Below are 13,736 nucleotides of genomic sequence, written 5' to 3'. Positions count from 1 at the left end.
AAGGCAGTTCTCAGACCCAGTGATCAAGCTGGTCCTCTCCAGCAACTTCACTGTGGAAGCCCCCCACCCTCACCACACCCCCAACCCCACTCAGAGCTCCCCTGTAACAAGTTCATACTGAATACTTTTGGACTTGCAGCACAAACTGCTTCCTCTGTGTGTCCAGGAGTGTGTGAGTGTGTTGCAGGGGTGCAGCACAGCTCACTGCAGTGCCAGAGGCTTCTGCTTCTTGTTGTTTTTCCTGGAAGCCTTGGCCCTCCCTCCAAGACAAGGGATGCTCCCCATGTTCTTTGGCCCCTGAGGTGGGGCGCCCCTGGTTGAAGTGTTGACCTGGAAGTTTTCATGTTCTGGAAGTATCCTTCCCGTCCCATCTCCGAATTTCGACCTGTGGATGACGACTGCATTGGTCGGGAGGGCAGGCTCTACTTTCCTGAGGTTGAATTCAGCCTTAGGTCGGCTGTGTTCCTGGTGGCGTCTCCACTGCTCTAAGGTGATCTCCTGGATGTCAGTTTCTGCCAGGGGCGCCACCTCCCCCCGACGCAGACGCTCTGACGCTGGCGGGGCTTCTGGGCTCCCCAACCGCTGCATCCCTGCCTACAGGATCAGTTCCCGGAGACCGAGGTGCCCCGTCTGTTGACGCTCCACCGGTGGCTCTTTCCAGCTCGCCCCTCTGGATGTAAAAGAGGACATAGGCGCTTTGGCTCAGGGCAGAAGCAGTGTCACAGGCGGTGACCTTCAAATCGTCCATTCTGTACCACTGCCATTTCCCGCTCTGATGTAGCAGAAGTAGTGTCCTTGGTGACGGGTCCACCCAGAGTGCACCAGCACGGCGAAGAGCTCGTAGTCCAGGGCTCCTGCCTTCTGCACAGACAGGTAGGGCTACAGGTCCAGGTGCTCAGGGTATCGCACTTTCTTGACCATCTTGTCGCCAGTGATATCCATGAACCGCTTCAGCACAAGGATCAGGACCTTGGAGGCCCTGTGCAAAGTCAGCTTCTTGGTGGCGGGTCCCTTCCTGAGACAAACACCACAATGGCAGGCATTTTCCCCGTCCAGTTTTTCAGCCTTCACCAGCTCTCTCAAGGTTTGCTCCACACTCTGAGCTGCCGTGATATCCAGAGTGACGATATCCAGAGTGACGTCCAGATAAGGGTCAAAAGTGTCTGAAACACCAAGACAGCGGAGACACTGGATCTGAGATCTCCAGCACCCTCCGAAGGTTTGCCGGATGAGGGTGTCTTCCGAGGGACATCTCTGCATGGCATCCAGAGCGAACATCAGGAACTCGTGGGTATCTAGGGCATCTTCCTGCCTGTGTCTGTGGAAGCTGGCGACCAGGTCCTTCCGAGGCTGGATGACATCTCCGGGATGCAGAAGGGCTCAGGTCACATGAGGTCGCACGGCACACAGCATGCAGAAGGGCTGCTTTTGGCAGGCTCTCTGGTGCTGCCCATTCAACAGAGAGATGGTCTGGGGGGCGTGTGTGTCAGACACTGCAGCACTGCATTCACATAGCATGTGTTGCCCAGGTTCTGAAGCCAGCGCCCACCACCAATGGTCTCCAACTCAGAGGCACCTTTGTGGGTACTGGTCCTGCTGTCACAGGAGTCGTGTCAGCCTGCTGGTTGCAGACTGTCTGGGGGAGTCTTGGGAGCGCTGGTGGCGCTTGGATCTGATCCCTGGCTGGGGAGCTCCATTTGCCGCGTGGCGACCAAAAAAACACATAAAACAAACACAAAAAAACAACAGCTGTACCTGACCACAAAGATGTGTGTTTTGGTGGAAAGATGTTGGACAGACCCTCCTGGCCCCCGCTGAGAGAAGCAACCTCAATGACTGCAAATGACCCCCACAAAATTTCCTCTCAGAGGTTCTCTGCACAAGGATGTAGCCTTCCCCAGGACAGTCTGCAAATGGTAGGTCTGAAGGCTCCACCGGCCCTTTTATAGCCCATCCCACCCACCCAGGGCCAAGATCCAATCAGCTGCAAGCTCTTGGTTGGATTATGTCTGTGGGTGTGGCCACTTTTAATCCCCTCATAGAGGCATGGATACCTTTCAAATATTTCCTTAACAAAATACTGGAAATATTTTCAATAAGATCATGTGTAAATGTGCTCAGAACAGAAATGAGTTGGGGGCAAGGGCATATAGCTTTGCCCATCCCACTCATATTGTGGAATGGCCGGGGGAGAATCACAATTCAGTTGGTAATACACTGGTTAAAAAGATTTCTGTCTTTTAGGTCTCCCTCACCCAAAGGAAATAAAACATTTTTATACTTTCTCAACATCCCTAATTTCCACAGTACTCTTTCCTGACAGATTTTGATAGTTTTTTATTTAAATTTAAGTAGTTTATGAATTTCCCTCTGTTTTCAGGGTCACATCACATGATTTAGGAAATGTGGGACATTTATTTTTCCATGATAATTTGTCAAAGTGAGCTCACATGTTATGTAGGTAGAACCCTTTACATACAAGCTAGAATTTACATAGAACTATAATTTGAGGGGGGCCAGGCCCCTGGCATGTGGAAGTTCCTAGTCCAAGGATTGAACCAGTGCCACAGTAGTGGCATCAGATCTTTAACAGCTAGGCCACCAGGAAACTCCCAGAACTGGAAATTTTTTTCAAGAATTACTATCCAGGAGTTCCCGTCGTGGCGCAGTGGTTAACGAATCCGACTAGGAACCATGAGGTTGCTGGTTCGATCCCTGCCCTTGCTCAGTGGGTTAACGATCCAGCATTGCTGTGAGCTGTGGTGTAGGTTGCAGACGCGGCTCGGATCCCGCATTGCTGTGGCTCTGGCGTAGGCCGGTGGCTACAGCTCCGATTCGACCCCTAGCCTGGGAACCTCCATATGCGCGGGAGTGGCCCAAGAAATGGCAAAAAGACAAAAAGACAAAAAAAAAAAAAAAAAAAAAAGAATTACTATCCAATACTTTTGTTTCTAAACTTCCTTTTATTTTATTTTATTTTATTTGCTTTTTAGGGCTGCATCTGTGGCATATGGAAATTCCCAGGCTAGGGATTGAATCAGAACTGCAGCTGCCAGCCTACACCACAGCCACAGCAACGCCAGATCTGAGCCAGTCTGTGACCTACACCACAGCTTATGGCAACGCCAGATCCTTAACCCACTGATCAAGGCCAGGCATTGAACTGCATCCCCATGGATTCTATTCAGGTTTGTAACCCCCTGAGCCAAAATGGGAACTCCCTGTATTTTATTTTTAATTCCGTATTTCTCCCAGGGAATTCCAGCTCTATTTCCACAGAATCCCCTTGCCTGAGGCCCTGCTTATTTGGAAGACACAGAATGTTCCCAGTATATAGAACACACTCAAAAGTATTTAAGAGTAAAAAGGGAATAAATGGATCTTTTTTTCCCCACAATGTCCTTACATCTTTGATCTCCAAATTTGTGTGAGTTTACAATTTTGTGTTAATCTAGAAAATCCAATCAAATTGAACAGGGTGTGTCTCCCAGACTGAAACCCTATTAGATAGATAGGGTGTATCCCTGGAATGTAGCCCAGATTGGGTTATAAACTGTCCTGAAGGTATAAAGGCAATCAAACAGACAAAGAGCTGCATTGGTCCAGAGAAGGAGAAACTGGACAGTCTGGGACACTGGAGGAAGAGGAATTATCTGCTGGCTGGGAAACTTGCTCAGAACCCATTTGGTTTCAACAGCTCCTCCAATTTCGGGTTTTGGTGAGTTCTCCCAACTGAAAGGCAAGCTGACTTCATTCTCTTAAATTTTTGTTCGTTTTTGTATTTTTTTGACTACACCTGAGGCAGGTGGAAGTTCCCAGGCCGGGGATTGAACCTATACCACAGCAGTGATAAGACCAGATCATTAACCTGCTGAGACACCAAAGAAATCCTTCATTCCCTTAAATTTTGATAAGCCCTCCCTGTCCTCAGACACATGTCCTATCAAAGAAGCTTCTTATCATCTCTAAATTATGTTGTGTCAACCTTTATTTTGTCACTCTCATTTCCTACTTTTGACTGTTTATGTCCCTTTCTTTTCCCACTCCAACATTGTTGTCTTGACTCTAGTTATTCAACCTGCCTCACCTTAGATCCTATGCTTGTGCTATCCAGTGCAGTAACTACCAGCCGCATCTGGCTAAAACATTAAAATTGATGCAATTAAGTAGCTCAACTTCATCCTTGGTAGTGCTCACCATATGTCAAGTATTCTGTCAGCACATTTTGGTGGCAGTTATTTTTTTACACAACCCAGACGTAAATCTTGTCCTTCATCTTGGAACTTCTATTGGCACATTGACCTATATCTGATGATTTTAATTTGTTTATAAATACTTCATTTTTTGCTTCTCTGAATTAATTTCTTTTTATAGATTTCATCAAGTGATTTTCTTCATTTTCTTTCTTTCTTTCTTTTCTTTTCTTTCTTTCTTTTTTTTTTTTTTTTTTTTCTGGCTGCACCTGAAGCATGTGAAAATTCCCAAGATAAGGGTCACATCAGAGCTGTAGCTGCTGGCCTACGCCACAGCCAGAGCAACGCTGGATCCCAGCCACATCTGTGACCTGCACTGTAGTTTGTGGCAATGCCAGAAACTTAACCCCCTGAGCCACACCAGGGATCAAACCTTCATCTTCACAGACACTCTGTCAAGTTCTTGACCTACTGAGCCACAGAGGGAACACCTCTTCATCTTATTTCTTATGTGTCTTGGAATAAATTTTTATGTTAAATTAATTATCTCAAGATAAAATAAATCTCTTGAGATATCTATTGTACTTCTTCCAAAGAATTAATATACATTAACCTCCTTTGATGACTCTGACTTGACAGATGGACAGCCCAGAGCTTCCTGGGCTCCATCCTTCCATGTCCAGGGCTGCCCTTCTGCATATGCCTCTGGGCTCCCTGGCTGTCCGATAGGGATTTATATATTCCCATTTTCAACAGAAGAAAAATTCTGAGTCAAAAAGAATATTTCATTTTACCCTAAAATTTTCCTGGAAGAGAAAACCAAAGTTAATCATGGCCTAATCTTGTTTAGTTTTCCTAGATCTCCTTCTCTCATTGGACTTTCCCAGGTTCTCTGGATAATCCAATCCCTATACTGTTTTTGTTAGTGATCCTTGGGCATTGGGAATTATCTGGTCAATTGATACATATCCACAGTTAGCAGATTGTGGATTAACCTAGGGCTTCTCTTCATTTCTGATTGAAGCTAGTAACTGCACTTCCAGTTTGATTGTGAAGGGAGGACAGGAGAATAGGAACTTAGTAAATAACTTTAAGGATATTTCTGTTTCAGGATAGAAGGGATGTAATGTAGGGGTGGATTGTGGCTATAAGGAGAGGCTTCCCCCAAAACTAGGTGATGAAAATGAAGAGCAATTACATGATTTTGAAAGTGCAATCAGTACCCTGGAGGTTCCCATTCAGTAGAAATCTGGGAATAAGGAGACATTTTGTGAAAATGCAACAAGAAAAAGACATTGTAAACACAGAGCTTATTCTGATGATTAAAGTTTGAGGTCATATCACAGGTAAAACCTAGGCGATCTTCGTTACACTAAAGGAATTTGAGTACAGGACACAGATTGAGCAAAACTGACAGCCGTTCTTTCTTTCAGATGTGTAACTTTGTCATATCATAAAGTTTTTGGAATCTCTGTTTGTCCTTTGTAAGTAGGTAAATGAAACCAATTTCCTCCTAAGCCTCAGACATTCCATTATTTCTGAGCATCCTTGACCTTGAGGATGAGACCATCCATGACAGTAACAGAGTCTTGGCCTCTGGCTACTACCTGGTTCAAACTCTCTGAAACTTTTACCTTCTTGACTAGCAACCACAGCTAGAGGCTTCTTACATGTGATCTGGAAGAGGAGACACCCTGCTTATAATTTTTAGGGGACAATCCTTGTCTCTTTGTTGGGCTGGGGTCACACCCACATGAAGGTTTGGGCTCCATTTCAGAGGGGTTGCAAAGTTGTGCACAAGACCAAAAGCTCATGGCTTTTTCTCCATCTTCAGATTTGCCTGCTCAGGGATTGGATTGGCTGTGTGTGACCCAGTAGGGGACTCCTGGCACCTGAGTGATGACAATGCAGCCAATGGTGAGTAGCAAATGCCTCCTTCCCATGAAGGTACACCCCTAACACCATTCGATGGTGAGATTTTCAAACTGGTGTGTGTATCCTATGTGAAGTCTGTCCATGTTCACACATCTGAGTTCCAGCTGAGTGTGCCCAGGACTCTGGGGTAGTTATCATGGGTCAGGACCTCAGTGGTCACTAAGCTCCTTCCCAACATTAAACACACTTATGATGGAGGCCTGCAGTAACCTTGTGTATTTACATAAGAGAAAAAAAATTTCTTTTATCTCATTCAGCTCAGGGGCTGATTGACAAATGACTGACTTGTTGACTGTTTTGGGATGTAATGGGCTTAGGAGGGGGTGATTACAAGGGTAATATTTACAGCCCTGAGTGTAACTAATCTGCTGTTGCCCTGCTCTGAAGCTGTTCAGTGTTGAGAAGAGAGGTTCAGAACTAAAGGGGAATCATTTTATTTTTTCCCAATTTGAAACCTTTCACAATTATCCAGTACATACATACTATTGAAAATTCAGAAAAACGTAACTACAATTATCATTAGCATTCTTTCCCCCAATCACACATTAGATGTTTCAACACTTATAACAGGCTATTAAGTCCATTTATTTATGGAGAATCAAAGATTCTTCTAGGGAAATAATTGAAACCAGTAGTCATGTTTTCAAAGTAGCACATCATGGTGATTGTTCACCTTGTCATGAATCTGTAGTTACTTGAAATTAATAGGGAAGAGAGATTTAGTTATTGATTTTCAAGTGAATATTTATAATCACCTATCTGGAATCCTAATTACCAGGTTATTGAAAATTTTCCATTTTGCATTATAATATACTGCATGTGCTAATTCTGTAAAATAAAGATTATGAAGTCAGAGTATGTAGATGACTGTGAATGTAACTGAAAGGCAGATACCAGCTCAGCACTGGCAGAAAACAGAGGTGAACCACAGACAGATACAATCTCTTACACACCCTTATTCGTGATGTTTTAGGAATCAGTGTCGTTGAAGGATGTAGCTATAGTCTTCACCAAGGAAGAGTGGAGCCTGCTGGACACATCCCAGAAGAAGCTGTACAGAGATGTGATGCTGGAAAATATCAACCATCTGGCCTCTGTAGGTGAGTCTGTCAACAGCGATGAACTTATGTATGTGTCATTCCATTCATTCATTCCCTGAACAGGTATTTAGAACAGCTCCCTTGTGTCCTGCTCTAACTGCTTCCTGATTCTTTGATAGTCCATATATCTACCTAAAAGGAAGGTATTTCTTTACATGGCACTTTTCGTTATCACACTGAAATGTAATTTTGGTCACATTTCATGTATTTGTTGCTACTCAGTCTCAACACTCAGAACAGAATTGGTGATTCAAAGGATTTTTTTTTTTTTTTTTTTTTTTTTTTTTTTTTGCTTTTTAGGGCCACACCCAAGGCATATGGAGGTTCCCAGGCTAGGGGTATAATCAGAGCTACAGCTGCCAGCCTACACCTCAGCCACAGCAATGCTAGATCCGAGCCATGTCTGCAACCTACACCACAGCAATGCTGGATCCTTAACCCACTGAGTGAGGCTAGGGATCAAACCCCTGTCCTCATGGATACTAGTTGGGTTCATTTCTGCTGAGCCACAACAGGAACTCCCAAAGGATATTTTAATGCACAAATAGATGGGTCAAATATTTTTCAAATTATCCTTCTGTTCCAGTCACTGCATGAAGACTGAGACCAGAGTCGAGTACATGACATCCTTGTGATTATTCCTGTAGGTCTCATCATAACCAGATCTTGTTTGAAAATAATATTCCACCTACTGTAGGGTCTTTTAAACTTTCCCATTTGGAAAAGACTGAGGACTACATTCTCTCTTTGAACTTGTGCATCGGCACCTGCCTCTACAGGGGCTCACTGTTTTGGCTGCTACTCTGGATTTCCTCCTGGTGTGGGTGGGGAAGGACCCTCACTGTTTTGTCTGTAGAAAATATTGCCTGCACTGACCTCTTTATTTTCCTCATTACCTTACCATGAACTTGAGGGTAGCAATGGGTAATTAGCACAGACTCAACATCCACACTTGTTAATCAAACAGGTTGTCAGATCAGCAAAGCAGATGTGATTTCCCAGCTGGAGCAAGGGAAAGAGCTGTGGAGAGAAACAACAGGATGTCTCCAAAACAAGAGTCCAGGTAAGCAGCAGGGCCCTGTGCTTCAATGCAAAGAGGTTCTGGTCTCTGAGGGATTAGGTTTGAAAATGCTAGCAGAAACTTTTGTGAACTGAGTGATATATTCTAAAATGGTAATGAGGACATTGGGACAAAACTCCTCAAGTTGCTTTTATTTACTTTCTAATAGACCATGACTTTTAAAGTGTTACTACTACCTTAAGTGTCACTTTATTTGACACAATTTCCCCATCTAAATGCCAGTTTTTGAAACCTACTCACATGGACCTTGGTATTTGCCTGCATTTTTATTTCTCAAATGCCATTATAAAATCTATACTTTTTTTCAATTTCTTTAGGCAGTAAATGTCCCCTGAGGCAACAAGAAATGATATCCATGCTACAAGTCAAAAGGAAGCACCTATCCACTACCATGCCAATGGTGAGTTTCATGGGTGTAAACACCAGTGACACAAATTAAAAACCTGGAAATGAGGTAAGTTGGTAACTTAGAACAATTTCATAAATGTAATTAAGTTGAGATCAAGATCTTTCTGGGAAAATTTTGGAGAGCTTGAAATCAGTTAAGAAATTAGTATGAGCTCAAAACCATAGCTTAAGGAAAATCAATCAGTTGCACGAACATGCTCATCTCCTAGTCTTTAAAACACACTGGGGGGTAAAACAACAACAACACTGAAGTGTTCAAAATTAAACTAACAACACTGGGGTTAGGATTCTATAAAAGAGAATATATGCCAGCAGGGGAGTAACACAACATGTGTATGCAACTACCATTGGAAATATTTGGAGAGGAGACTGTTACTGACTGGTGCTCTGGGGGTTTTAATGTAGGGAAACTTTCAATCAAAACTCATGGCTGTAGGCCAACCAGTAACAGCCTTATGTCTTCTTGCCCAAAGCAGGTTTCTCATGCACAAGAGGATCCTGTTGAATGTGATGATTTGAGTGACGAATTTACTCTCAGATCTTCACCTCCACATTTATCAACTCCTGTAAGAAGAAAACATAATGACTATAAAGGGAGTGGAAAATCACTTCATGAAAGGTCATTGAATAATGGACATGATCACATTCACACTAAAGGTAAATTATGTGAATGTCCTCTATGTGGGAAAGGCTTCAGTAACTGCTTTAGCTTCAGACGACACAAGATGGCTCACAATGGAGAGAAACCATATAAATGTCATCTCTGTGGAAGCGGCTTTTTGCAAATCTCTGACCTTAGAAATCACAATTGGATCCACACTGGAGAGAAGCCATTCAAATGTCACCTGTGTAGGAAAGTCTTCAGTCACAGTTCCTACTTGAGACAGCATGAGAAAACTCACACAGGAGAGAAGCCGTACGCATGCCAGCTCTGTGAGAAAACTTTCAATCAAGTCTCTTACCTTCGAAAACATGAGAAAATCCATCCTGCAGAGAAGCACTATGAATGTCATCAGTGTGGGAAAGCCTTTAGTCAAAGCTCTGGCCTTAGCCAGCACAAGAGAATCCACACTGGAGAGAAACCACATGTATGTCTTGTGTGCGGAAAGGCCTTCAGTCAAAGCTCTGAACTGACTCGGCACAAAAGGACCCACACAGGACAGAAACCTTATGAATGCCAGCAGTGTGGGAGGGCCTTCAGTCAGTTTGCTAATCTGAGAAGACATTACAGAACCCACACTGGAGAGCAGCCCTATGAGTGTCAGTTCTGTGGGAAACGCTTCAGTCACAGCTCTTCCCTTGGACGACATGAGGGGACACAGCACTGAAGAGAAGATCAGGGGGCCCTCAGGAGACAGTCTGACCTGGGGTGATATAGCATAAATGTCAGGAGTGTGAAGGAAACACCAGTCATTGCTTTAGTATTTAAACACATCACAGTACACATCCTTTAAGGAAGCATCCTCTGTAATCAAAATGGAAGCTACTTCAGGCATCATTCTTCTCAATCCAGACAGGCTTTAATACAAGGAAGTAGATCATGTGTGTGTTGTCCCTGTGGCAAAACCTTTAGCCATGGCCTGACCCCAGGGAACACTACAGACTCAGTCTGTAAATATAATATGCATGTTTTCAGCAACAGCTCTCAACATGAAAGACCTAGACAACTTGGGCAGAGGATAACCCTTCGTTCTTCATTGATAACAATTGTTAAATGGGAGCCAACTCCATGTCCAGAAGCACTAGGACTGTAGTCACTGTTAATGAACATTGAGCCCAGCACCAGGCTAGACCTTCACAAAGAACTCAGTGAAAGGGGAAACACTGAAACAGAAAAGAAGATGATTTCTCAGAAATGCCAAAATATGCTGAGGAACATCAAAGCATACTTAATAACTCATATTGGAGAAGTAGTTCAATGTAAAGCCTGAGAAGTTCTCTACTCAAAGAGCAACCCCTCTGGCCCATGTGTGGATTCAGACTGTATAAAACACCATCAGTGTCATGAAGGGAGGAAGTCTGCAGAGATCACCTATTTTTTAGTCAACATTAAAGTCTCACACCGAGGACATAGCAATCCTCAAACTCAAAGTGGAGTTACAGTTAGATTTCATACCACAGAAAGGGAGTGTGTGTGGAAGGGAGTCTGTAAAAGAATCTTTTACACACAATCAGGCAGATTGTGATTTGGGAAATACCTCTTCAGGAAAATGTGGGATATTGTGGACAGTGCAGGGATCAAGCTGTATAGAATGTAGAGTTTTGTAAGAAATTAAAATTTGTGGAGTTCTCATTGTGGCGCAGTGGTTAACAAATCCGACTAGGAACCATGAGGTTGCGGGTTCGGTCCCTGCCCTTGCTCAGTGGGTTGACGATCCAGCATTGCCGTGAGCTGTGGTGTAGGTTGCAGACGCGGCTCGGATCCTGCGTTGCTGTGGCTCTGGCGTAGGCCGGTGGCTACAGCTCCAATTCAACCCCTAGCCTGGGAACCTCCATGTGCCACAGGAGCGGCCCAAGAAATAGCAAAAAGACAAAAAAAAAAAAAAAAAAAAAAAAAGATTTGTAAATAGAATAATAGCTGCAGACATTCAAACAATAAAGCCTGTGGCTAAAGACACGTAAATGGTGGTGTCTAGTTTTCTTTCTGTCCCTCTACACACAGGGATTCAGGACCACCATCCTGGCAAGTGAGAAGAGAACCAGCCCCACTCTCGGAGTCTCCCTTTCTCAGCTCTCTCCACACAGCTCAGCTCCACTCATTCCAACATCCTTCCCACGCCATCTGTCCCCTTCAGGCCCTGGTGGGGACACAGCTGTGAACTTCACTCCACTTGTTAGGCTTCCCAGAACATCATGATCCTTGTCAGGCAAGGTCATGGGGGAGTATCAAGGACATCTAGTCCTAAACTCTTTGAGGTGCCTCAACAAACGGCTGTAGATGGAAACCACCTGGAGCCAGAGAGACAAGCATCTATGCCCTCCCAAACTATTACCTTGTCCCTAAACCTCTGATTTGAGCTAAGTGGATGCAAGAGTTCATTCCAAGATCGGAGTCTATATCTTAGCTGATTCCTGAATTATGCACCCAGCAGTCTCACTAAACAGGAACACAGCCTTGTTACCCCCACATAAGCTCATGGACTAAATCTCCAGGAAAATAAAATGCCCAGGAGTTCCTATTGTGGCTCAGCAGGTTGCTAACCCGACTAGTATCCATGAGAATGCAGGTTCAGTCCCTGGCCTCACTCAGTGGTTTAAGGATGTGGTGTTGTTGTGATCTACAGTGTTGGTCTCTCATGAGGCTCCTATCTGGTGTTGCTGTGGCTGCGGTGTAGGCCGGCAGTTACAGCTCCAATTCTACCCCTAGCCTGGAAACTTCCATATGTCACAGTTGAGGCCCTAAAAAGGGAAAAAAAAAAAAAAAAGTGCCTAAACTATCAGCATCACAGAAGCCAGGTTTTAAAATAATTAGTGCAATGTACTTTTCCCCAAGATAAAAGATGAATGTTCTCACAAATCAGAACTCACCACTGTCTGCAAGACTTGGAAATTTATCCTCTGACACACTGTAGTATTGACCTGAATCCCAAGGGCGATTCTTTCAGGACATCCACGAGGATGACTTGTGTTCTTGCAGCACAATTCCCAGAGCACAGGCCTGAGCCCACTTACAAGAACACATAAAAGGATGATATTGATCCATCATTTTCAGAATCTCCACAGGGGATCGCAGGGAACAGAGTGGAAAAACAAGTCCCGTTTGAAGATGATGAACAATCAATTCTATTTTCTGCCTAAGAATATGTGTGTTTTACCCACAAGCTATAGTTGAGCTTAGCTGTAATTCTGGGTTACCACCTTACCTGGTGGCTTAGCCAGGAATCTAGTCCTCTGCCACAGCGTGTCTCCAGGAGGAAAGATCTGGTCCTGGTGCTGCTGGGGGGGAGGGTGGGACCTGTAAGGGTGCTGGGACCCCCCAGGAATGCTGTACATGCTCCCTTCTCAGAGGCACTCACCACCTCTTGGGATGCCCCTACACTGACCTGTGCAGGTAAGTGTGCTGGGCTTTCCCAGTGAAATGGGATTTCAGGGTGCTTTGGTACAATGACCACAGAAGGAAGTACCACACGAGGAGGCTTGTTTGGGTGACACATTGAGAGCTTTACTGGCGGTGGCGGGGGGGATCCCCTCCCAGGGTGACCCCTTCCAGAGGCAGCTGTATGGCGCCACCATTCAACAAGCTGGGTGGCAAAGAGATTCCCACCGGAGAGGGCTTGGAGGGAGCTGGTTGTCCAGATGAAGTCCCCTAGCATCCGCTTGTCCTAAGAACACTGCTTTCAGCCCCAGAAACCCCAGGAGTGTTCTAGAAGAACCAGGGACTGAACCTGCATTCTCATGGATACTAGTCGGGTTAGCAACCTGCTGAGCCACAATGGGAACTCCTGGGCATTTTATTTTCCTGGAGATTTAGTCCATGAGCTTATGTGGGGGTAACAAGGCTGTGTTCCTGTTTAGTGAGACTGCTGGGTGCATAATTCAGGAATCAGCTAAGATATAGACTCCGATCTTGGAATGAACTCTTGCATCCACTTAGCTCAAATCAGAGGTTTAGGGACAAAGTAATAGTTTGGGAGGGCATAGATGCTTGTCTCTCTGGCTCCAGGTGGTTTCCATCTACAGCCGTTTGTTGAGGCACCTCAAAGAGTTTAGGACTAGATGTCCTTGGTAATCCCCCACGACATTGCCAGAGACTCCATCTTTGTCCTAAGTCCATTTCAGCTCCCAGGGTCCGATACTCTGAAAAGGATGTGCACGGAACACTGGAAATTCCAAAGATCCACCCCGTGTCCAGGGAGGGCTGCAGGTCCTGAAAGCACAGAGAGACAGCCAGCCCCCAGCACCCTGCTGGTCAAGGAGCTCTCCTAGGACACCTGGGGGCGAAGCGCCCCCTGCCGGCTGGGAGCACGAAGACGACGTCCTCCCAGAGCCCTGAGCGGACCCAGGCTCCAGGACACGTCC

At 45.0% G+C, this 13,736-nt stretch overlaps 1 protein-coding gene and 1 pseudogene across 1 annotated transcript; one reads left to right on the top strand and one right to left on the bottom strand.

The window, feature by feature from the left end:
- On the bottom strand, positions 202–4,862 carry LOC110256908 (annotated as a pseudogene).
- Positions 6,099–11,023, top strand: LOC106506205 (zinc finger protein 596-like). The gene is given in 6 exon segments (XM_021074725.1): positions 6,099–6,110; positions 7,102–7,228; positions 8,196–8,291; positions 8,627–8,709; positions 9,194–9,473; positions 9,543–11,023. Coding segments are annotated over 6 exon segments (1,101 nt in total). The 3' UTR covers positions 10,046–11,023.

The sequence above is a fragment of the Sus scrofa genome, chromosome 15, assembly GCF_000003025.6.
Source record: "Sus scrofa isolate TJ Tabasco breed Duroc chromosome 15, Sscrofa11.1, whole genome shotgun sequence".
In the NCBI taxonomy this organism is placed as follows: domain Eukaryota; kingdom Metazoa; phylum Chordata; class Mammalia; order Artiodactyla; family Suidae; genus Sus; species Sus scrofa.
This window is presented reverse-complemented; position numbering and strand designations above follow the sequence as displayed.